The sequence below is a fragment of the Manis pentadactyla genome, chromosome 9, assembly GCF_030020395.1.
Source record: "Manis pentadactyla isolate mManPen7 chromosome 9, mManPen7.hap1, whole genome shotgun sequence".
In the NCBI taxonomy this organism is placed as follows: Eukaryota; Metazoa; Chordata; class Mammalia; order Pholidota; family Manidae; genus Manis; species Manis pentadactyla.
The window spans coordinates 71,744,401-71,771,219 of record NC_080027.1 but is presented as its reverse complement, the minus strand read 5'-3'; the positions used below and the strand labels follow the sequence as shown (position 1 = coordinate 71,771,219).

General features: G+C 37.3%; 1 protein-coding gene across 1 annotated transcript in view; it reads left to right on the top strand.

Annotated features, from left to right (window-relative positions):
- Nucleotides 1-26,819, top strand: part of DCDC1 (doublecortin domain containing 1) — a 427,548-nt gene that overhangs the window by 44,167 nt on the left and 356,562 nt on the right. The window contains exon 7 of the mRNA XM_036891914.2: nt 10,493-10,698. Within this exon, the coding sequence (XP_036747809.2) occupies nt 10,493-10,698 (206 nt within the window). The remainder of the gene's footprint in view (nt 1-10,492; nt 10,699-26,819) is intronic.

Genomic DNA, 26,819 nt, shown 5'->3' with positions numbered 1-26,819 from the left:
CATGCAGAAACAACGCAAGTATTTAGAGAAAGGGGAGTGACTAGAAACTCAGTTGAATGTAGGAATGTGACCTGGATTATTCTATTTACCAAACATGAAAGCAATTGTATTTTGAACAGATGATATAATTGAATACAGCAGTATGTTTTCTTACTGTCAGAGCATTTAGATTTCATAAACTCATCTTGCACCCATGAAGTGATGTTTGTTCATATTTAATGTCATTATCTATACCTACTTGACAGAACATTAATGTGTTTTCAAGTTTATTGCCCAACTACAAGAGAATGGATTTTTTAAAATAAGATTCTTAATAAGCTCATGGATTTGAAGTTGCAAGTTTGCTGCTTTTATTCTGGTGACAGAAGAAGGCAGTGTTCCTTTTGCCTGGCATATGTGAAATGGAAAATTACAATGTGGGGAGCACCCAGATGTATTTAATTTTATGACTGGCAATTGACTTTTTTATTAGATTGAGGAAATATAATGATATTATACATAGACCTAACACAGAAGCTGGCTATAATGTGCTTGCTTTATCTTTTTCATGTTTTAGTTATAAACAAAACTATGAAAATAAAATAGGATGTGAATTCTTCAAAATAAAATATAACCTATGGTTGAGGCATAATGTTCTCTGAGTGATGCAGGAGCATAAGCATTTGAACAGTCGAGGGGACTTGGCATTTCCTGAGCAGCTAGAATATGGTTCCTTTGGAGAAATGTTTTCCAAGTTATTTTCTAAGCCTTTACACTTCTAGAATGTATCTCTCACCCCCATCCTCACCCACTGGGCTAACTTTCTAGAGAGCAGTGCCTGAGGAAAGGAAGACGGGGACAGGTCTGGTCAGGACTGCTTTGGAATCCACTAGGTGTGGCTAGCAAATGTAAAGGAGAGGATGAGGTGATAAGGTGGGACTAGTAATACTTCTTTGGCAGTTGGATGTGTAGGGACAGAGACTGCTGAGAATACTGCCAAGGTGAAGGGAGATTCAAGAACTCTCCAAAGCGGAACTCCAGTGCTCCTGCTGTTGAGATTCATGCATAGATGGACATTGTCTTTTGTCCTACTCTCTGGAGTAGTAGCTCCCACTAGTAAGAATGAGCTCCTGTTGCATTCTCGATGACCTCTTTTGTAATCTTCAGATTTATAATTATTGGCAAAATAAATGTCAGGTATCCCCTTTAGATCAAGTTCACTTAGGGGCAGAAACCGTGGCTGCCTTGTTCATCATCATTTTCAGGCACAGGGTCTGGCACTTAATAAAGGTTCAATAAATGTTTTTCAGTGGATGGATGAAGGACAAAATGAAATAGGCACCATGGTGAACCATCCATATTCTGAAGAGGTGGCAGTGGGAGTAGATGGGAAAGACCTTGCTAGAGTAGCCTGGTTGGCTGCAAACAGTGAAAGGACATTTAGGAGGAGTATATTAAAAATCCCCCACCCCAGATTCAGATTTGTGAGTGTTCCATTTGGCAGAGGGCCAGAGTAAGCCAGCCTGAGAATAATTACATTGCAGAGAGGCTAATGGTTATGCTAATGTTTGCTGAGACCAGACAATGGTCATGAAGTGAAGTGCTAGGATAAATGATTCTTGCAGGAACCTACAGACTGGTTATTTTCAGCCTTTGCACATCCTCTCAGGAATACCCTTTCTTGTCCATTCCCTCCCCTTAATCTGTTTTTCTTCTGGTGGTGGTGGTGGCAGCTCTCTTTTCCATTTAACACTTCCCTTTGTGTTTCTCATAGTACCTTGCATACAGTAGGTGCCTCTGAACTATTACTGAAAGTAGGGAAGCAAGAAAGGTAGTTGGTGTGACCTTTGGGAATGTTCAGGGCCACTGCCCACTGTTGTGCATAACTGAAGGACTGTGGAACTACACTCTTCCTTTTCTAATTCCACCATTGGGTTGGGGATGGTGGGGAGACTATTTTCTAATTCTTACAAAGGTGCCACAAAACCTCAGCCCTGGGGGGGGATGCCAGGGTTTTTAGATGAAAAAGTTAACAAAAGAATATAGAAAGCATTTGTTAGCTATGGGTAGTATGTTTTCAGAGAAGTTCAAAGTGTGCTCAAATGGCACTAAATTTCTTGTTTTAATACTCAGCAAGGCCCTCTGCCCTAGACACTCAACAGTCCCCTCAATTTGGTTACTTCTCATTCTACCTACTCCTAGCCTTGCCTAATCCTCTTCCTCACCAGGGCTAAAACTTAGTCAGGTCTTTGCTGAGCATCCTCAGATTCTCCATGCTGGTGTGGAAGCATCAGATTCTGTTTTTCATTTCACCTCTAGAAGTGGTAATGCTTAAGCTGGCTATCAGCCCTCACCATGTCTTCATAGGAAGGCTTACATCCCTAGAGCTGTAAGGTATGGAAGAATTAACCTCGTGTTCTTCCCTCGTGTTCTACCCTCGTGTTCTACCCATGTGTACCCTAAATACGAGGGTTCCCTGGTTCTCTAGCTGGTTTTCACATAGGAAGCTCATGGTGCACACTTTGAAACATGCTGCTCTAGAACTGACCTTTTCTTCACTTGTCTCAATAGCTTTGTTTGATAGGAAAATGGATTCTGTCTTAAAGTAAGATTTTTCTAGTAGTCCCACTTGTCCAAAAGATGGAAGGCCTGCTTTTGGAAGTCTGGATCTTCTGAACATTGTACAGAGGCTCTGATCTGGCTATTTCCTGCCTTTCTTGCTCCATGTCTAGCTACTTTATGTTCAGTCTCTGCCCAGTGATCCATAATATTGCTGTATGACTTTGAGTCTTCACCTATGTCATTTCTTCTGCCTATATTATGCTCTCCCTCTTTTGTCCACTCCATGTATCTTTCAGGTCCCCCCTTATGCCCTTCCTCTGGGAAGCCTTTCTTGGCCACCACAAGCTGTGGCTGGTGCCCCAGCTCCATACTTCCCAATACCCAGTGGATGACCGTGGCCAAGCACCTGCCATATTGGGTGTTTTTTTCCTTTCTTGTCTTCCCAAACAGGCTGAACACTCTTGGGAGTTCTCTCTTTGCAGTGTGTCTAACAGGGAATGTAAGGTAGGCACTCAGTGCATGTTTGTTGAATAAACAAGTTGTTAAAGTTAATTTCTGAAGTTTCTTTCAACCCCAAGGTTTTATCATCCTAAAGCCACTGCATAGTATAATGCTTAAGCCTATGATTTTTTTGCTTCTTCCTACACCAAACTGCTGTCATGATATATATTCTGGTTTCTGAGTAAATTCAAGAAAGGACATAATAATGAAAAAGCTAATTAATCATGAGTATAAAAATGTAATCTTTTTCCAAAATACAGAGTAAACATGTCAAACAAAACATTTTCATATACTTAATGAAAATATTACCTAATCTATACCTAATAAAATAATAGTCATGCTCTGATCTTACATGTTTGACAAATATTCTACAAATTTTTATTGAGCACTTACTATGTGGCAGATTCTATTTCAGGTGCTGGCTATGCAGCAGGGAATGCATGCTTACACTGAAAATAAATGGTCAATTTATTATTCTGTTAAACATCCAGAAAGCACTCTTGTTTACAAATGTGCCAGATAATGGAGGCATGCAGATGAAAACATATTCCATGGTCTTGAAATACTCAAAGGCTAACAGGGACACAGATACAAAAATAGAGATGTCCAGTAAAATGAGGGGCATAAAGAGGGTATGAAACTTGAAGAGCAAGACCAAAGAAAGCCTTCTGGACGAGGTGGCACTGAGTTGAGAAGGAAGGGAGATGTAGCAAGCAAGGAGAGAGGGAAAAAGGCATGATCAGAGTTTGGAGTCCGAAAAGATCACAGTGTGTGCCTATAGCTTATTCGCAGCTCCTGCACCTCTGTAGAAGGGGATTATCTCAAACTCTTTTACTGCAGTCATTCTCAATTGGGGTAATTTTGACCCCTGGAGAGCATTTGGCAATGACTGGAGACATTTTTCATTGTCCCAGCTGGCAAGGTGCTACTAGCATCTAAAAGGGCCAGAGTTGCTGCTAAATATTTCACAGCACACAGGACAGCCCCAACAAAGAACAAAGAAATGTCAGTACTTGCTGAAGTTTGAGAAATGCCTTTTTGACTGCATCAGACTGTTCTGATTGGCAACAGATATAAAGATTTGTAAACAAGGTCACAGTAGTTTTCATAAGGACATTTTGGCCAAAATATAAGCTCTTAGGGTAGCTGCTTTTTAGATATTAAGGTGGGACTTGGATGGAATGTGGCAAAGTAAGAAGCATGGGAATCTAGTAATTTTAAATTAGGGGAATCTTTTGTTACTTTTTAGGCTGTTGAATAAATGTACAGTGTCTTAGTTAAGAAAGAAGGCTGTGGAATCATTCAGGCTAGTGTGATCTGTGATCCATGTAGATTTTCCTCACATCTATAAAATGGAGATGATATTCCCTACTTTCTAAGGTTATGAGGCTAAAAATCATGAGGTTAATAATACCACCACTATTTACTGTGTTTCACATTTACACATAAGTGTTTTATCTGTAGGAATTCTTTTCATCCATGCAACAAATAAGGGAATTACTATTTCTATTACTATTACTTATTTCTCAGATGATAAAACTAAGGCAAATGAGACTGATTTTTCCAAGGTCACAGAGTTAATAAGAGGCAAAGTTAGGATTCACATCCATGAAGTTGGCTTCAGAGCCCATGCTTTAACTAGTAGGCTATGCTGCCTATCTAGTATATTATCAACACATTTTAGTCATTGGTATTAGGTTATTAGGCCGCCTTACAGGTTGGTTTAAAAATCGTCATTTGTATGAAATGTTTTATATACTTCCCATAATCTTTCCATTTATCAATATTTACAATCAATATTAACAAAGATCTGGAAAGTAGGAGTACCTTTTTTTAAAAAAAGACTATATATAATTTATGTCATATATGATATTTTCAAATTTATTGTGTGGTTTTCCTAGATCCATCTAGAGTTCTTCTAGAAAACTTTTTTGGAACTTCAGAAATGTGATTTTTTAGACTATTTTTTAAAGTGAGTAAAGTGCACTTAAATGTTCTCGAGTAATGGAATTATGAATGTATTCCTTTTATTGGAATAAGTTTTATTGGAATGAAAGGTAGCTTTATTCATTAATTAATCCAGCACTTATTGAGCACCTACTCCATGAACCAGGTAAGCATTGTGTGTTTAGCCACGTAAGCACACAATGATACTACAGTGGGGGTAAGTTCAGTGGTAGACATTTTCACAAAGAGCAGAAAGGAGGGTGTGCAAGCTGGAAAAAGCTTCCTACGAGAGATGGCCTCCTTATGAGTCTTGAGAAATATGTAAGCACTTGCCTTAAAGATCCTTTGAGTTCATTCCAGTGTACCACTCCTTCTAGATCTTCATATGCCAAGCAGTTCTCCTTGGCAAGTTTTCTTCTTTTCCTGAAGAAATTCTCTGCCATTGTTATCTTCAATGAGCACAAAATGGTAAATCAATAGTAAGTTCATACTGGAGAGAGGTAGGGAATAAAGATGGTGGTAATACACTCAGGCAATACAGTTTATTCTGTATAATTCATATGTTATGAAAAGTGACACAATATTAAGTTTCTGTCATTTGAACTTTTAAATGCACAGAGTTAACATATAATTACTATGCCACATCCAGTGAACTTCTATATATCCTCGAGCAAAATAATAAGAAATACAGACTTGATTTCTATTTTCTAAGGGTTTAAGTATAGAAGCAGATATAGGGTATATACTTATAAAACATTTACATAATAATTTCAGATGGTTTATGCTCTTTCATTATCATGTGTGGTACTGTGCCTGGTATGTGGTAGGTTCTCAAACATTATTAAATGTATGAATGAATATATGGGTGGGTGATACAGGCTGCAAATGCTGTAAGGTCACCATGGGCTGGTGCATTAAAAGAAAATCTTAAACTGGATCTTGAATAGGTGAAGGATAGGCTTAAAAATGAACTTGGTAAACTCAAGGGTTAATGAGCAATTTGGCTTAGGCAGAATAGTGACTTAAACTGGGTAAGAGAAAACCAGGAAGTCTGGATAATGCCAGATTGTCAGTAAACTCCTCTGTTAGACAGAAGTTTAAGGGGAGGGACTACGTTTTTCATATTCCTTGCACTGGATCTGGCACAATGATGAGCTTAATAAGTATTTGTTGACTGTTGGACAGACTGGTAGACTGACTAGTGGAACATTTCAAAAGATAGCTCCAAGAACTTTCTCTTCAGACAATGATAAAAATTGCTATTTTAGAAAAATTCAGCTATAATTGGAGTATAGATTGTCAAATGTAATGGAGGAGGACCAGATGTGATTAGAAGGCTCTTGCAGATGACAGGAGGCTGAGAGGGAAGTGGGCAAGTAAGTCTGGCTGGGAATGGAAAGGAATGATGCTCTTAAGAGTTACCGTGAAGAAAGAATAGCTGAGAGTTGGGTTTCCCTTCTTTAACTCTATCTCAGGGTCCCTAGAAGCAGACCCAGATGGGGATTTTTATGCAAGAGCATAAAAGAGTGAGGGAGTACTGTCAGGTGAAAGCTATAAAAGAGGAAGGGAAGCAGCATAGAATGGGGAAGAAGCTTGGCCCAGACTTCAGCTGAAGTCTAGCCCAGTCTGGAGTGGGAAGCACACCGCAGAGTTGCCCCTCCTGGTAGCAGGGATTGGCCATTGTGTCCCCTAGTCAGTCAGTCCTTGGGTATTGGCTGTTCTCCGAGGTAGGGGGGAAGAGATCAACACCTTACAAGCATTTTGTGGTTAGGTGACTACTTCCTTTCAGCCAAGGGCAGTTCACAGGAGAAGGGTGCAGCTGTGAGGTTAGTGGTCAAGACTCACAGCAGCTGGAATTTGGGTGCACTAGCCTGGTAAAAAGAATCTCAGTGGAGGGGCATCACCAGTGTCATCTATACTGTGCTATATAGTCTGTTCTTCACACGGTGCCCTACTGAGAACCTTCCAATAGCATCCCATCACATCCAGAATAAAATCCAGACCCTTTAGCCTGGCCCACACCATATGGCCTCTTTCTACCTGTTTGGCTTTATCCATATACATTCTCTCTCTAATCCGAATTTATTTTCCTTTACTCAAATATGCCAAGCTCATTCTCACCTCAGAGACTTGTGCTTAATTTTCACTCTGCCTGGGATTGTCTTCCTCCTAGATTTTCATGACTAGTGTCTCATCATGCAGACTTACCTACTCAAATGTCTCCTCTTCAGAGAAGTCTTCCACTGTCTGCCTCCCCCAAAGACTGTGATCTGTACAAGCTATTCTGTCTTGTTCACAGCTGTCACCCTGCATTGATGGGTGGACACCCAATAAATATCACTGAATGTATAAGTTGGCTGGAGAGAAATGAAGAGGAGACACGGATTGAAGATCTCCCTGAGATAGTGGATAACTGTGAAAGAAGTGGAAACTTGATGAAAATAGGAAATAATGAGTGTGCATCAACTTGTGTGGAAAGATGAGAAATTTTGTTTTATATATATTGAATTTGAGAAAATGGCAGAGACAAAACACTATAGTGATTAGGAGCACAGTGTCTAGACCTAAATTTGTATCCCAGCGTACTCACTCAGCAGCTGCAAGATCTTGGGCAATTTATTTAACTTCTCTGTGCCTCAGTTTCCTCACCTGTAAATGAGGATAATGATATTTTCTACCTCATCAATTTACTGAAAGGACATGAGTTAATAACTATAAATCATATAAAACAGGGTCTAGCTAATAGTAGGCATTATTTTAATGGAGTTTAAGGAGTTCTGCATGTAGAAGAGATAGTCAAAGCCAGGGCTATGACTGGAGTGAGATGAGTAAACCATCTATGGGACAAAACTTAGGGAGGCACTCCTTGAAGGTTGTGCACATGCACCATCCTGAGCATGCTTCCTTAAATTTTGCATTCTTGGCCCTTCACTTTGCCTCACCCTAATCCTGGCCCTGGTCTAAGTAATCAAAGCAGAAAACCATTTATTTGGTAAGGTTTTCTAAATCTGGTTACTGTAACATTTCTTACCTCTTGCCTTGGTGAGAGTGCTTTCTTGCCGTTACTAAGCTCTGGGCTGCCTCACTGACCTTTGGTTTCTTCTTGGTCTTTTCCATCACTTGCATGACCAATTCCCTGTAGTCAGTTCCCCTTTGCACAAAGTCACTCCCTCTGAGAGGATTCTGTTTTCCTGGTTGGACCCTGACTGATGTAACAATTACTATACTCTAATGCTCCATAATAAGCATAGGATTTCTGGGATGTCGGGGAAAAAGCCAGTATTTATGGGTAACTTCACTATGGTAAGAACTTGAACATGTAAAATATTTAATTCTCATCAGATGGTGTAGTGGTGCCCAATGTACACTTTGTAGATGAAAAATCAAAGATGCAGAGAGGTGTAACTCACCGAGGGACACCAAGTAATAGAGCTGAGATTCAAATGTAGTTTGAAAGTTTATACCCTTTCCACCATGCAGAACATCTGGGTGGGGGCTGGGTGACAAGTTCAGATTGTGGGTAAACTGTTAAACTACAATAATTTATTAATTTTTTTCCCAGTGAGAGACTTTTTAAAAAAGATACTAATCATTAGTCTTGTGCCTCTTCTTCCTCTATTTATTGTGGTAGAATTCGTTTAACAAAAAAGTTAATCATTTTGAAGTGAGAAATTCAGTGGCATTAAGTACCTTCACAATGTTGTGCAAACACTATCTTATCTAGTTCCAAAACATTTACATCATACTGTAGTAAACACTCGTACCTATTAAATTTCTCCTCATTCCTCCCATTCCTCCAAGCTCCTGGCAGTCATTAGTCTGCATTCTGTTTTTATGGATTTAACCTACTCTGGACATTTCTTATAAATGGGATTATACAATATGTTGCCTTTTATGTCTAGCTTCTTTCACTTAGCATAATGTTTTGAGGTCCATTCACATTTTAGCATGTGTCAGTAATTCATTCCTTTTATTGCCAAATCATATTCCATTGTATGTATACAGCACAATTTGTTTATCCATGTATTCATTGGTGGACATTTGGTTTCTACCTTTTGGTAGAATAGTGAATAGTGCTGCTATGCACATGCATGTACATGTGTTTATTCAACTACCTGTTTTCTGTTCTTTTGGCCATATGCAAAATCATTAATGTTTAGCTTATTTTTCTAATTCCTATCTATTTCAGATTACAAAATGAAAAAATATTTCTAATTTCTAAAACTAATTTCTGTAAAAATATTTTTTCTGTTCTTGAAGGCTTAATGATAGCTATAAGTCTTTTAGTTTTAATTTATTCAGTAAGTTTTGCTCATATTTCTGCCCATTGTACAGGTGTGTGTGTGTGCATGTAAGAGAGAGAAAGAGAGATCAAGACAGGTAGGCAGGTGTTTTGTTTTTTGAAAAATACTTAATGTAGCCATTCTGGGACTTGAAGGTTATTTACAACCACTGGCTTGTGCTTCATATCAATAGTAAAAAATTTAATGTGAAGTGCCATTTCTATGTCAAAGAGCCATGCTTCTTTAAGTAAGTGCTATTAGAGAAGGGTTATTTGAAAATTTGGACAAACAAATGCAGTTATTTTCAGTTAAATGCAAATAAAATTTTATTTTTCTCATTAGGACAAATAAAAAGCAGATGAGGGAGGTATCATTGCATTTTTGTAATTTATGTAAAAATTAAAAACAAATTGAATGCACAATAAAACAAATAACCCAGGTATAAATTATTTATGAAATGAAACATTTTGAAAGAGATGTTAACAGCAACTTAATATGCAGTAAACTAAACTACAGTTTTGTTCTTACCCTTAAGTTTTCAAAGTCGGACGTAGTAATTTAGTGGCACTCCCACTAATATTAGCAGGAGTTTTGAAACTTAAATTACTGCACACGTCTTTGAAAATGTATAGGTCAAGATAAACTGCTAATGCAAATCTGGTTTCCATTTTTAGTGAAATAGTTTGAATCTCTCCCCAAAAATGTCCTAGATGACACCTTCATTCTAGTCACAAAAGAATTATGTATAAGGTTACTATTTGGAGGTCATCATCTCCAAAGAAACATGGATAATCAATCATATCAAAGAAAAAATGTGTTTCCCTGACCCTAAAGAACACAAAAGTTCAGGACCCATGTTGTTTTATAGTAAGCAAAGGACCTTGGACCTTTTCAGTGGACCCTTTCAAACCAGTGCATCTGATCAGAGACAGAGGCTTGCTAAGGTGAATTTTAATTAGGACTAAATTGTGGTATTACTCTTTCATACCCTGAACATCTGTTCCCTTCAGAAATGATGATTTATGCAGGCTATCAGAGCAGACAGCTTGCTACAGCTTATGTCACGGTTAGTGGGAAGCTGGTGGTAGCATTTCAGAAAACCAGCATCTAAATGGAGACTGGCCAGTGTATATGATATGTGTAATAGGGGGAGGGGAAGTAGAATAGGTCCATTTCTAATTTTGAAGCCAAATATTTACTTGACTTAAATTCTCTTCTAGACCATCTGTTGTTAATGAAAAAAGTAACTTGGACAATGAATGGGCTGATGCTACCTACTGATGTCAAAAGACAGAAAACTAAATCTGTTCTTTCCAAGAGAATGAAGAAACTTACTGAGAAGACCACAGTCCGAATCCTGTTCTTTAAGAATGGCATGGGGCAAGATGGGCATGAGATTACAGTGGGAATGGAAACAATAAAAGAGGTAATTTTGTATTAGATATTGAAGTACAAATTAAATTTCAAGGTTTTCATAGCTTTTGAGATTGTGTTGTTTTTTCCTTCTAAATAACAATGTCAACTAATAAATTAAATGTTAAGTAGGCATTATGTAGAACACAAAAATTCAGCTTTTTACAAGTACGCTTATTATACTAACAACATACATTGTCTCAGGAAAGCAACAATATTTCAGGAAATTATTTGACTAACATGGTTGGCCATTTCTTAGTTAAATGTTATGTTTACACTTGGGGAAACATTCTAGTTTACGATATTTTGTAACATAATTAGATTGAAGCTTGTCTAACCTAGTTTCACATCTCAATCTCTGCCCCTTTTCATTTAGAATAATAATAAGAACTAGAAGCACCCCTTCTCTTTAAAAGAGTAAGTCTGAAATAACCAAGATTCAGTTGAAAAATATCTATATACATTCTTAAAAGCAAATCTGTATGGGCCTAAGAAAAGTCATGCAACAATCAAGCAAACTTTAAAAAACAACTTTTGAAAAATATTACTTGTCATATAAATGCTGGTTTTTTAGAAGGTACTTAACTTTCCAAATCATCTTTGGTCTTAAAAAATATAGAAAAACGAATAGGAATTTGAAACAAAATAAACTTCTTTTTACAGATAAGGATTTTCAACCAATCTTAAAGAAGCCTGATAACAATAATAACTAAATAAATATGTATTAGAGAGACAGTAAAACATAACCAGCAGGTCTAGGTTTTAATCTTGGCTACATCATCCATTATCTGTGAACTATCAGACAATTTACCTTCTCTGGGCCTCAATTTCTTCATCTAAAAAATAGGGATAACAATAGTGCCCATCTTGTAGAAATGAGGATTTGATATGGTATTTAGCATGGAGTACAATGGCTGGCACCCAGAAAGTTCCCAATAAATACTTGCTATATTTTAGGACTCAGAAACACACATTTAATAACATTATTTTTAAAATTATTATTAAAACTAAAAATTATTTTTCTTACCAATGGGATACATTTATTATGAAAGCAAGATAGGTGTAAATCATTTTGTTATACCAGACTAGCTTCAAAGTGAATATTGCTTGAAATAGGTGAGTAGTTGACCAGATATTGGAAAGATTTGTTATCAAAATATCTATTTCTTTATCCCCTTATTCTTGAAGTTGTTTTGTTTTATAGCCACAACTGGGTAAGAGCATTTCCTGAGGAGCTGGGAAACTGGGTTTTAATTCCTTCTTATATGCAGTTTTGGATTATGAGTAAAACAAGTGATCTCACACACCAGAACAAATTGCTAAGGCAAGTTGTAACATCTTCCCTGGAGATTTTGAAAACTAGAGAAGATGGACATATCTTTTGGATTGTTAAAATGCAGTCATTCTTGGATACAGAAACTAGATTAGATAACCTCTTGAGTTCACTTCAGTTCATTCTCTGTAATTCTATGCCTTGGTGGTAAAATTGGGGTAATAGTCACTCTTACAGATTACATGTTCTTAGATGAAATGTTGAGTATAAACAAAAATGTCACAGCTATTTTGCTTTTCGACTCTAGAGAGCAATTTATTTAAAACTGGATGATGAAGGATTTCTTTTGCTGCTTTTTTTCTTCTTACAATTTGTAGAAATTAAAGAGTTTTCACAATTTATAAAACTCAGGAAATGACTCAGTAATAAATATATTTGTAATTTTTTAAATTATCACTTTTAAGAATGAGGGAAAACAGGAGGCAACAATGTTAGCTTAGGTATCAGTAGAACTTTTTGGAGGGAAAAAAGTAAGTCTAGCTGATTATTTTGTAAATAAAATTTAATTTAAAAGCTCTGTTGCTAATCACAGGATAATGCTGGATTTATAGATTAAATACCAAAGCAGTAATAGGAATAAAAAAATGACATAGTTGTAGGGGAAACACCAATTATTTTCTCTTTTATGGTAAGATATTAGGAATGTTAGGGACTAATTTTTTTTAGATTATTACTAAGTAATATAAAATTAAAATAAAATATAAAGAACTCTAATATATTGAAGGCTACTGCAGTAGGATAGGGGAGAATTATTGAAAAGGGTAGTAAAATAAGGTAGTTAGGCTTACAAGCCCTCTCTGAGATCAAAATGGAAAGAACTGTATTTTCTTCATAAGTGTAAAATCAAAAAGGAATTTACTTATTTTAGAAGGTTAAGTAATCAAGCATGTTAAAATGAGGGCCAAAGTGATATATTTCTTAATTAAACTTGGATATGCTAGAACTATGGCCCATGTCTTTGAAAGTTGAATCAGATGGCTTTAGAATTATTTGGTATGGTTTTAGTAAGCACATAACACCTGCCACTATGAAGTATAGGCTAAACATATATCTATGGATTGAAAAGGTATTAAGAAAAATTTGTGAGCATAAGATACAAAGTTAGTAGAAAATGAAAAATATCTGCTCCAGATACATAACTTTTTAAGGTTAGCATTGTGGTGGATATGTTTTTTTTCCCCTCGATTATCGCTTGGATTCATTTTTAGAGAAGTAAGTATTAAGCTGTGATGGTTTACTACATTATCCAGGATACATCTCCTTTTAGAGAAATCTTAATTTTTTTCTCAGCACTTAATAATTACACTTATTTATTTCTTTGTTTGTTTTGCTTGGTTTTCTATGTACTGTCACTAATGGCAAGAGATTATAATGGTGAAAAAAAGGATAAAAAGATAATGAATGAAACAAGAAAATTCCCTGTCCCCTGAGTTCAGTATGAACTGATTTTTCTCTATGATCTCTTTCTGAGGAGCTCCCTTTACCATCAGCCTGGGGGTTGTGCTTTCCTCTCCCTTCTATTGGATCCTTCTCTCCAAGTTCCTTCTTTTTCCTCTATCTTCATTTACTCTATTGTGCACATATTCAATGGCTTTCTGAGAAAGAAAACAGGGGAGATTGAATTTTTTGAGATCTTGGGAAATCATTCTTTTCTCCAAATATTAACCATATTGACTCCTCATCCTTTGTGGGTAACTTTGCACTTTTAATTTTCCCACTCTGAAAACATATAGAATCATCTCTTCATTTCCAGTGTTCTAAAGTTTTTCCAAGATGTGCTAGATACTCAGTGTGTCTTTTCATTCTGAAAAGTCTCATCCTTCTCTTCTGATAACTTTTATTGAATTATTTCTTTGATAATTTATTTCTTCCCTGTTTTTTCTGTTCTGATTTTATGGTACTCTTACATTATATGTTGGGTCTTCTGAATTGAACTTCTAATTTGCTTAGCTGGGTTATATCTTTGTCTTTACCTTCCAACCTAATGAGGGTTTTTCTGCTGTTGTTTATTTCTGCTCCCTCCACTATCTCTGTTCTCTAAGTTTGTTATGTTTGTTTTTCAGCCATTCATGTTTCAGGCTTCTCCTGAAGATGAACTAATCTTCCATCAGTATTTAAAAGTGAAGAGCTAAAAGCTGATTGAAAAGCCCTTGAGCACAGGTGCACTGTATTGATGGATGCATTGCGTTGGAGAGCGTTTTGACTAGGCTTTTTTTTTGGTTGGGGGTTAAGTCCCTGGTTTTCCGTGTTTGTATGTCCTTACTCTGGGATGATCAGCTTCGCCAGATAGAATCTGCCAGTTCGAGCAGTCTAGTAACCAAGTGGAGAAGGAGGCTGAGAGTTGCACTTTCAGTATGTAGATTTTTAGTTATTCCCCTCTTTTCAGCAAACTACCCTCACTCTCAATTCTGCTGGCGCCTTTTATTCCAGAGTTTCTCTGGTGTAGTCTCTTCAGAGAACAAATCTCCTGTCTTCTCTGCTGATGGCAGAAGTATAATTATCTGAGTGCTTGGTGTTGGGGAAGCATTCTGGGAGTTTAACTGCTTTTTATAGAAATAGTCAACCTGTTTTACCCACTTTGTAGAGGTAACTGATGGCTCAAGTTTCTGAGCCTTTCTGGGGTTGTTCAATACAAAGGAAGTTTACTTCTGCTAGCTTAAGTTTTGGCATTTCTCTGCTAAGCCATTTACCACTTAATTATCTTGCCTCTGGTTTCCAGAATTTTTGTTAGTGGTGTCTCCTTTCTGATTCTCTCTTTTCCTTTTTTTAAATGCTGACCACCAATTTTTTATTTTGCATTGTTAAAGCTGATTTTTTAAGATAAAAGGTAATTCTGATATCCTCTTTGTACCCCAGTGGATATCTGCTTTGCCCTGTCTATTGGTGTTGACACACCCCACTTTAGAAAATGTAGTTTCAAGCTACCTGAATGAGAAAATACTTCCTTCTGTCACTTGGAGACACAATATACTTACTGCAGGCAAAAAGGGCCTTCAGTATTTTCTCAAAGTACGGTCCATGGAACACCTGCATCAAAATCATCTGTATTATGTGTTAAAATTTAGACCTCTGGCCCCAATCCAATCCTGTTGAATTAATAATCTCTTGAGTCTGGGGCCTGGGTATATGCATTTCAATAAATGTCTTCAGATGATTCCTAGCCCCACTAAAGTGTGAGAACTCATGTTCTGGTGTTCTAAAACTTCAAAATTACTAATTAATGGAAATCTTCATAGATTCCTTGTTTGTTCTTCTGTATTTCTTATGTGGTACAAGAGAAATAAAACAAGTTGAGTGACAGAAAACCAGTCATGGGAAATTAGATCACTGGTTGCAAGGTTAGAAGTAATGCAGAGAATTCAGAAATCAGGAAGACAGAAATGTCTGTAAGTTAGCAGGAAGGGAATAGTCTATGTGTAGCAAGTCTTAAAAAAGATAAATATTCCCTTAATATTTCTATGTAAAGATATTTCATTATAATTATTTTTAACCCTTATTACTGAAAAACCATGTTAGTACTGAGGGAATTTCTTATATGTGACTGTCAAGACTCCCATGATGTTTACCATTTTTTAATTTAAAAAATAACTCAGGCTTGAATAATAAGACTTTAATAAATTTTCAAGTTTAAGAAAGGCTCAATTCAATTGAAAAAAATACAACATAATAGCATGATTGTGGAATGTTCACACACAAATCAGTAACTGTAACAGCAGAGATTTTTCCAATAGTGTTGGAAAAAGAATTTAGGGAATATCTTAAGAGATTCAAAAGGGAGCACCTGGAGTAACAAAATTTGATTAAGGATGCTTAACATGGATTGTGACAGAGGAGGTCATGCATAATTAGTATGTTGGAAGTTCTTTAAAGAGCTTTTCATCATATATGATGAAAAGCCCATTGATACTGCTATCATTTAAAAATAGTCTAGTGTTCATACCAGGGATTAATATCATTAAAAACTACAAAAGCAGATTTTTAAAAATGTGGAATTTGATAATATTGTTTATTCTCAAAGGGCCATAGATAACCAATTATCTTCCATTTGTATAATGTGAATTTTTAGGTTATATAATTGGATTATTTTAGAATATTGTAAGTATTTGGTAGTCAGAATTTTTTTTTCTTGAATGAAATCCTATGTGGAAAAAAATGTGGATCGCCTTAACATAAAACAAATGACAATTTTCAGTCTATACATTTATTTACTTTACAGTTGGTTGTTAAGGACAGTTGTTAACATTATGCCTTAACTACCCCAAATAGTTCAAACATAAACATGATATTAAATCTGAAAAGGTGAAGTTATTTTTGTTCTTTTATTATAATTATCTTTTAGTTTTTGTATTTACATTAAATTTTTTAATACATTTTAACTGCCAAGACCATATAACACTAATAATTAAATTAAAGACTATTTATTTCCATACAAGGGTTTATTAGACTAGCTTCCATACATATCTTCCCATTAAAGTATCTTTGATGACCTTTGTCTAATTTCTGGATATTAGGATCACAGAATTTTATGACAATCTAATAAGGTAATTCAGAACACAGTTTTCACAGTTTTCAGCTTGTTGCATTTCTTCTAAAATTCTTCTCTGCATTCTTAATTAAATGGTTTGCTTTATAGGTTCATATAGTGATCTAGTGGCTGTAAAAATACCCAGTGAAGTAGCTGAAACAATGTTCTTCATTTGAGGAACCTAGGTCAAAATTTTTTTTTCTATCAGGATGACTATTTATTTATTCTGCAGTTACCCCATTACCATATGAAGATATTATATTATTATTTGTTATATTCTATATGTTGTACTTCGATTCCTGTGACTAACTTATTTTACAATTTGCAGTTTGTGCCTCTTTATCCCTTTCACCTATTTCATCCATTCCCCCTCCCCTCTCCCTATGGTAACCAACAATCTCTTGTCAATATTTATGTTTATTTCTTTTTTGTTTGTTCTGTTTTTTAGATTTCACATATAAGTAAAATCATATGGTATTTGTCTTTCTCTGCCTGGCTTATTTCACTAAGCCTGATATCCATTAGACCCATCCATATTGTTGCATGTGGCAAGATTTCCTTCTTTTTAGTGGCTTAGTAATATTCCATTATATATATGTACCACATCCTCTTTATCCATTCATCTATTGAGGGTCACCTGGGTTGCTTCCATATCTTTACTATTGTAAATAATGCTGCAATGAACATAGGTTTGCATATATCTTTTTGAATTAGTGATTTTGCTTTCTTCAGGTAAATGACCAGAAATGGAATTGCTGGGACATAAGGGGTTTCTATTTTTAGTTTTTTTGAGAAACCTCCATATTGTTTTCCCTAGTGGCTATACCAATTTACATTCCCACCAACAGTGTAGGAAGATTCCCTTTTCTCCACATCCTCACCAACACTTGTTATTTCTTGTCTTTTAGATATTAGCTGTTCTGTCTTGTATGAGGTGATGCCTCACTGCAGTTTTGATTTGCATTTCCCTAATGATTAGTGATGCTAAGCATCTTTTCTTATGTCTGTAGGATATCTGTATTTGGAAAAATGTCTATTTAGTTCCTCTGCTCAATTTTTAATTGGATTATTTGTTTGTTTTTTTGGTGTTGAGTTGTATGAGTTCTTTATATATTTTGGATATGAGCCCCTGATCAGATATATCATTTACAAATATATTCTCCCATATGGTAGGTTACCTATTTTTTGTTGTTGTTGTCCTTTGCTGTACAGAAGCTTTTTAGTTTGATGTAGTCCCACTTGTTTACTTTTGTTTTTATTTTCCTTACCCAAGGAGATGTATCCGGAAAGGAATTTATCATGCTGCTGTTCATGAGATTCTTGCCTATGTTTTCTTCTAAGAGTTTTATGGTTTCATGTCTTACATTTAGGCCTTTAACCCACTTAGAGTTTACTTTTGTGTATGATATAAGACAATGATATAGTTTCATTCACTTACATGTATCTGTCCAGTTCAGTCAGGATGACTTTACCTGCAAATAACTGAGAATTTGATTTAAACAGAAAGGAAGCAAGAAATCCAGTGGTAGGGCAGTTCCAAGCATGGTATGACAGGACTCTGGTTACATTTTCTAAAATTTTCTCTATTTTGAGCTCTTTCCTATGTTCGTAACAGGATGGCTGCTGCATAGCCAGGTACAGCTTTGTCCAGAGTCAGAAAAGGACCATCTCTTTCTTATGAATGAAAAAGAACTTTCCCAGAAGCCCCTCTCATGTCTCATTGGCCAGAACTAGATTATGTGTCCACCTCCAAACTGACAAGGGCCATGAGACCACCATAATTGACTTAGACCAATCAAGATGATTGTAGCCTTCCTTGAGTCAAAAGAGGGAGGGGTAAACCCCTAAACAACATCAGGACAGCAAGGATGAGGTAAAGAATGGATACTGGAAAGGCAATGAAGAGTATTGCTAAAAATGTGAAGAGATTTTGTTATTTCCAGAAGTCAGTACAAAGTCAGTGCTCTGGCACTAAAAATCATTAGTTTTACTTAACAAAAATTTTTTTTCTAGAATTACTCATACTTTAGTTATAGCATAATTTTGTAAAATCAGTCAGATTTTATTTTCCAGGTTTACCAGACTCTTAATATCAATATCAAATTAATGATGAAACGAGTGTAAATTATATGTAGTATTATTAATTTACATGTAATCATGAGATCATGATATCTTATAACTGCTAATATTTGCCAACTACCTGGATGTAGTAGTGAGCAGAAACCAGCCATGGACCTGTTCTCATGGAGCTTTTAGTCTAGTGATAGAAAAAGATGTTTGTAGAAAGCTTGCATTATTGAATGTGGAGTAGGTGTCACAAGGAAATCTTCTGAGAAGAAATAAGCAGGATTTATCTGGGTACATACAGAGGATAATGAGGATGGTAACCTTTTCAAACAGAAAGCACAGCATATGAAAAGACTCCATGGCAGAGTGAGTAGGATGAATTCCATGAATTGGAGGCTTAGTATGTATATAGAGAGTGGCCTTGTAGGAAAGGTTAAAGATTTTTGTGTTTTTTCCTCCAAACAACAGTGAGAAGTCATGCGAGGGGTTTTGGATCACTTTGGTGCTTAGTGGGAAACAGAATGAGTGAGCCAGGTAGATTAGCTAATAATCTAGTTGCTGGAGTCCTGGTGACACAGACTATATTAGCTTGGAATAGGGTGTAATAGTAGAAATGGAGAAACTAGGTGGATTTCTGTTATTTTTAGAAGATAAAGCCAACCGGCTCTGATTATGACTTTGGATACAGGGGGTGTGGGACAGTGAGCTGTTAAGGCATTAGGAGTGACTTTGAATTTCTGGTTTGGATATCTGGATGAACAGAGGTACGTTTCCCTAAGACAAAAGGCCAAAAGAAGACTAGGCTTAAAAGGGAAGAAAAAGGATTCAGTCTTGGACATGTTGATTTTGAGGGATCTTTGATATGTTTAAGTAGAGATACTGAATAGGTATTATACAGTCTGGAGCTCAGAGGAGAACTTACAAGTAGATTTATGAATCTGGAAGTTGTCAGTATGTAGATGAAAGATGAAACATTGGCGCATGGATTAGATTACTTTAAGAGAGAATTTAGAGTGAAGCAGGGAGAGGGCTGGGACTGACATTGAAGGACTACAATGAATGAATAGAGGAGGCTGAGTCTGTGAAGAAGAAAAGGCAGAGGAAAATTTAGTGGATTATCATATTTCAGAATTCAAGGGAAAAGAGGGTTAAAGAAAGAGGAAGTGATCAAATGCTATTCAAAGATCAAAATAAATGAACTAAAAAAATGTTCTTGAATTTGTTAGTGGGGTAGCCACTGGTAATTTTTGTGATAGTTATTTCAGCTGAGTGATACTCGAAGCCAGACTGGCCTGAGTGAGAATCGGAGGGAAAAAGGAAATGGAATCAGAGATCATGGACAAATCTTATAAGAGATTGAGCTGTGAAGGGGAGTAACTATAGGCAGATGTGGGGTAAGGGAGGATTTAACTTCTAAGATAGTATATTTAAGTACAAGTGGGAAAGATCTAGATGAGAAGGAATAGTTGAATTATATGAATAACACATGAAAGAGAAGAAATGGATAGTATATACTGCTTCATAAGCTGCCAGCAAACATAATTGAAAGCATAGGTGGAATATCGGCCTTAGACAGGAGCACGGACTCCTATAATGCAACTAGAGGGAAAAGGGTGAGATGGGTGGAGAAGTAGGTGAACTTGGGAGTTTTGGTAGCGAGGAAGGTGAAGCTTCAGTTTTCTCTCTGATGTGGAAGGTCATGCCATCTGCCAAAAACAGAGGGAGATGGGGTAGGTGGGATGGAGGGATGGCTGGGAGGAGACACACAGAGCAGAGATAGTTTAAAGTATTCACTGTGAGTGGAAGAGAGATTTGACAGCGACTGGGCAGTATTGAGGGACAATGGAGTTTGGTGACCATGAATAATAGTAATGCTAATGTGTTCCTGTGTGTGACTTCTCCAGGAGCACCAGGCTTCTTGGTATGTACACACAGAGTAGATATTGAGGGTTACCCAAGTTAGGATGTTTGTGGTAGAAGTTACCCACAACTGAGGAAGAATGACTAGAATGAAGGAAGATGGTGCACTAGAAAGTCAGGATTCTCAGGGGGCAGGCTTTGTTTGTGTTTTTTCAGTAAGAGTGTTGTGGGGAAGTTATCTTGAAGCAAGGAAGATGAAGCTTCAGTTTTCTCTCTGATGTGGAAGGTCATGCCATCTGCCAAAAACAGAGGGAGATGGGGTAGGTGGGATGGAGGGATGGCTGGGAGGAGACACACAGAGCAGAGATAGTTTAAAGTATTCATTGTGAGTGGAAGTAAGTAACACCACTTCCTACTTGAGATCATGTGATATGAGAGGATGAAATCCCAGCACTTGAGAGGTCTCTGGGGAAATAAGTGAATTTGAAGAAAAGCCTGGTTTTTTTGAATCAAAGTTGAAGGTCTAGTCAATTTTGTTGATCAGGAGAAATATTTTCAGAGTGCACAATGCAAAGGTTTTAGAAAGGATGAAGAAATGGATGAAAGTTTTAGAGTGGATGAAGGAGTTGGGGCCAATGTATGAAGGTCAAGAAAATATAGAAGTTTATATGAATGATGATGCTGTAGAACTGGAGTAGGCAAGCTTCTTCTGTAAAGGGCCAGACAATAAATATTTCTGGTTTTATGGACATAAGGTCTCTGTTACAACTACTCAACTCTGTTGCTGTAGCATGAAAACAGCCATAGAAATATGTAAATAAAGAAAACTTTATGGGTATTGAAATTGATTTTCATATAATGTGAAAGGAAGACAAAATATTATTCTTCTTTTGATTATTTTTTAACAATTAAAAATTTACAAACCATTCTTAGCCCACGGGCTATACAAAAAGTCTGTGGCCGGAATTAGCCCATAGTATGTAGTTTGCTGACCTCTGCCAAAGAGGATGTCTTGGAGAGAGTGTGTGGGAAGGCATTAACTGGAGCTTACACTGCTGGGCATTGACTCATAAAAGCATGTTAAAGTGTATCAGGGTTCACTCTCTTTAAGGAAGACAGCATTATTGTATCTGATGGCTATTTGCTTTGGCTCACTTGGCCTGGGGTGATGTTGAGCTCAGCATACTCTCTTACCTGGACTGGGGTAGTAGCAAACCAAAGCCTGAGGCTGTAGAATGTATGTAAGCACACTACCTCTGTGGTGGCTATTCCAGAGCTGCAAACTCTGCACCAGATGTGCCTGGGGGTGGAGGTGACTCCCAGAATTATGAACAAATAGCTCAAACTAAAAAGAGTTTGTGGAAGATCTCTTCCCAGGTGCTTGTCAAGAAGACTGGCCTCACAGAGTCATGATTTTAAATTTCAGCATTAAAAGGGTTCTCTAAAACCCACACAGTAAGAAATTAACAAAATATAAATTTGTAAAAGTATTTTAACAAGATTAGTAGGTACAGATTAGTAGAAATGGTATTTTAATTAACCTTGATATTACAGCAAGATGGCAACATTAAATATTTTTCAACTGTGAATCATAAGAATGACCTTATAAATAGAGGCTTCATTTCAGGGCTTTCAACAGAAATTTACATTGCTACTAATTCATACCATTGATAATTTACTCTGAGAAAATGATTACTGAAAATTGGCATTGCTTAAACACTGTAAGGATATTTCATTTGAAAGTAGGAGAGAATGACAGTGTTGCTGATGTATTATTAATTTCTAGTATCTGATTTTCTAATACCTGTTTTTAAACTGATTTAACTCTTAAAACTTAGCTTGCCCAAACATTTACTGATGTTTTAGCGTGATGAAAAGAGGACTCTTTGAGTTGGAAGTCATGTAATTTTACTTGACTTGTTTTTAAAAACTCATAGGCAGCAATATTTGAAATAACTTAAAAAATCACTGAAACTTCAGTTGAAGTAAATGGGATTGTATTTAAGTAGCTTATATTTTACTTAGTTTAAGTGGTAAATTATAACTTTGGATGATATTTAGATATTTGAACCTTCGCTAATAACTGAGGAGTATAATTTGTGCCAAAGGGCTTCATTGCATTTTTAAATAATAGATTTATAATGTGAGATTGAAAACTAAACATAAAGAATGAAAAGATCAGGAGTGTGAGGGACATAAGGAGGAAGCTGCATCTCCTTAGGGTCTCTGGGACCAACTGTAGATTCTAATGTATTCTAAGTGGCTAAGGAAGAATGTGTACTGAGTCATCTCCCTTGAGTATTTCTGTCAGTTAGGGTGGTAGTGATGGCAATGGTAAATGGATAATCTTTGGACACAAAGTCATGTGGGAGAAAGTGAACAATAGGAGAATTTTGCTAGTCAGAGATCACCTGTGTTAATTACTTAAAGTATTAAAAAAAAGTAAGGGTAGATCCCATGCCAATGTCAGTCAATATATTCCACTCTCTTTTCTGTCTCAAGTTACAGACAAAACTCGTTTCTTCTCTGGATACTGTATTTCTTAAATTTTGAATATTGCTTTCCAAGCATCATTAGTAAAGATTTCAGTTCATGGAATAAAGTCCTAGGCGAACTTTTGTGTAGTAGTCCCTAAAGAAATCGAGCCAAGAAAGTGAGAGGGAAGGCAGGAAGAATAATGTTTAGAGTCAACTGGGGTTATTTTATCTGACTGGGTGGCAAGGAACTGTCCCAGCCAAGGGCAAGGAGGCTAGAGAGAGGTAGGGGGACAGTGATATCAGAGGGACTATTCCACGTTAAGGAGACTGTGTCTGACTTGTGAGGACACCTGGTACTGTCAGGAATTGAACACCTGTATTCACACACCCCTTGTAGGCAGATTAGAGGTCAATGGATTTGCTCCAATGTTTACACATAATTGTGAAGCACATACAAGTACATTGTTATTTAACTAAATAGAGCATTGATATTGTGATTATTTCCCTCATAAATCAGAGTGTTTAAGATCGTTCCTATAACTTCATTCTTATTCATAAGCACATATGCCTTCTTGACTTAACAATTCATAGTTTTTGAAGAATTGCACAAAGCTCTGGATTGCAGCTAGTGTGCAAGAAACAGACACACCCTGTGAATGCCCATTTGGGAACATTAGTGGTACATATGGATAGGGGTAGAATAAAGAGAACCTCTGATATAATCCAGTAAAGGTCCATTTTTTCAATTAAATTTATCAGCTAAATATTTGCCTTTTAAATGCAATATATTACTAGATACAGCAACTAGATAAATCATATCAGTCATCATGTCTTAAAGTTGTTTTCCAGACTGAAAGGAAAGTACAACTTTACCTCTATATACACATTAAGCTTTTTAAATATGTCCATTGTCACAAAGAAAAGGAGTTGGTTAGGTTAGGACTAGGATTACAGGCTTCAGATTTAAAGAAGGGATAAAAGTGTTCTAAGATGGCGGCATGAGAAGTGAGGCAGAAATCTCCTCCCCAAATCACATATATTATGAAAATACAGCAAATTCAACTATTCCTCAAAGAGTGACCAGAAATAAGATTACACCAGCCAGTCTATATCTGGGAGAAGAAAACATCTCACAGAAAAGGGTAAAGTGAAAAAGCCACAGCCTGGTGGGACACAAGTACTCCCCCTACCCCAGCTCCCTGGTGGGAGGAAGAGAATCAGAGTGGGGAGGGAGTAGAGCCCAGGACTGCTAAATACCCAACCCTAGAAATCTACTCCGGGAGCACAAACCCACATTGCATGGCTCTCTGGAGACTAGAGGGGGTGAAAAACAAAGTCAGAAGCTGAGACTGTGAACAGGTTCCACAACCAGCTCTCCTGGGACAAAAGAAAGGTGGGGCTTTGAGAGACTTCCCAACATTGAGAGGGCTGCTAAAGGGGCAAGGGTTTAGGAGATGAAACAGTGGACAAACTCGTCCCTGCACACTCAGCTCAACAGGTTGGGAACTTTCAGGAGCTTCAGGCACTCCATCCCCCTGGCTGGCAATTCAGCCAAGGCCCCTCACCCTGATAAGCAGCCTGATCTCTTCTTCCTCCCTGCTGGCACCTGCAGGCAAACATACTGTCCCCACCATTGCTTCAGACCAGCCCGAGGGCAGCCCCACATACAGCAACTACATGGCTTAACATAGAGGCTTCTCCCCGTGCAGGGCTAACCGGCCCTGACAGCGGAGGCAGGCACTGTGGCAGGGAAGCAAAAGGGCTCTGTCCTCCTGGCAGACACCCATGCCGCTCACCTGTGACCCCTGCCATTGCCCTGGGCCATCCCAAGGGCTGCTCCGCCCATGGCAATTTAGGGGATTAACCCAGAGGGCACTCTTGGTGCATGGCTCACTGGCCCTGACAGCAAAGACTGGCACTGTGGCTGGGAAGCAGGAAATGGCTTTGTCTTCCAGGAAGACACCTGTGCTGCTCACCGGTGACCCCCACAATTGCTCCAAGCCAGCAGAAGGGCCACACCACCCATGGCAATTCAGGGAATTAACCTAGAGGCAGCTCTTGGGACCCGGCTTACAGGTCCTGACAGTGAAGACAGGCACTGTGGTTGAGAAGCAGGAAAGGGCTTTGTCCTCCTGGCAGGCACTGGCGCCACTCGCCTGCAACCACTGCCATGGATCCAGGTAGTGGGCAGCTCCAAAGAGCAGAGTTTCTGGGCAATAGAGGGCACTGCCTACACAAACCTAGTATTTCTCACTATCCAATAGGATTATGAAAAGGCAGAAAAATCCTGTTCAATCCAAAATCCCTCAAACACCAGAAAGAGAAGAGGGCTCAGTGAGACTGAAATCACTAATCATCCTGAAAAAGAATTCAAAGTAAAAGTCATAAACATGCTAATGGAACTACAGAAAAATATTCAAGAGCTAAGGGACAAATTCAGGAGGGAGACAGACACCTTAAAAAATACAGTAGCTGAAATGAAACAAACAATAAAGGAATTTGAAAGCAGATTAGATGAGGTAGAGGAGAAGGTAAATGGAATAGAAATTAGAGAACAGGAATCCAAAGAAGCTGAGGTAGAGAGAGAAAAAGGATCTCTAAGAATGAAAGAACATTAAGGGAACTGTGTGGCCAATCCAAATGGGACAATATTTTTATTATAGGGGTACCAGAAGAAGAAGAGAGAGAAAAAGGGACAGGAGGCATCTTTGAAGAAATAATTGCTGAAAACATCCCCAATCTGGGAAAGGAAATAATCTCTCAAGCCATGGAAATGCACAGATCTCCCAACACAAGGGACCCAAGGAAGCCAACACCGAGACATATAATAATTAAAATGGTAAAGATCGAAGATAAAGACAGAGTATCAAAAGCAGCCAGAGAGAGAAAAAAATCACATACAAAGGAAAACCCATCAGGCTATCATCAGATTTCTCAGCAGAAACCTTACAGACCAGAAGGGAGTGGCATGATATATTCGATGCAATGAAACAGAAGGGCCTCGAACCAAGAATACTCTATCCAGCACAATTATCATTCATATTTGAAGGAGGGATTAAACAATTCCCAGATAAAAGTTGAGGGAATTTACCTCCCACAAACCATTTCTACAGGGTATTTTAAAGGGACTGCTCCAGATGGAAGTGCTCCTAAGGCTAAATAGCTGTCACCGGAGAAAATAATAGCACAGTAAAGGAAGTAGACCAATTAAATACTAACCAAATGCAATATTAAAGCCTGCAATGGCAATAAGTACATATCTATTGATAATCACCCTAAATGTAAATGGACTGAATGCACTAATCAAAAGACACAGAGTTACAGAATGGATAAAAAAGCAAGAGCCATCTATATGCTGCCTACAAGAGACTCACTTCAAACCCAAAGACATACACAGACTAAAAGTGAAGGGATGGAGAAAGATATTTCATACAAACAATAGGGAGAAAAAAGCAGAAGTTGCAATTCTTGTATCAGATAAGATGGACTACAAAACAAAGAAAGTAACAAGAGACAAAGAAGGACATTACATAATGATAAAAGGGTCAGTCCAACAATAGTATATAACCATTATAAATATCTATGCACCCAATATAGGAGGACATACATATGTGAAACAAATAATAACAGAATTAAAGGAGGAAATAGAATGCAATGCATTCATTTTAGGAGACTTCAACACACCCCTCACTCCAAAGGACCGATCAATCAGACAGAAAATAAGTAAGGATACAGAGACACTGAACAACACATTAGAACAGATGACCTAACCAACATCTATAGAACACTCCACCCAAAAGCAACAGGATACACATTCTTCTCAAGCACACATGGAACATTTTCCAGAATAGACCACATACTAGGCCACAAAA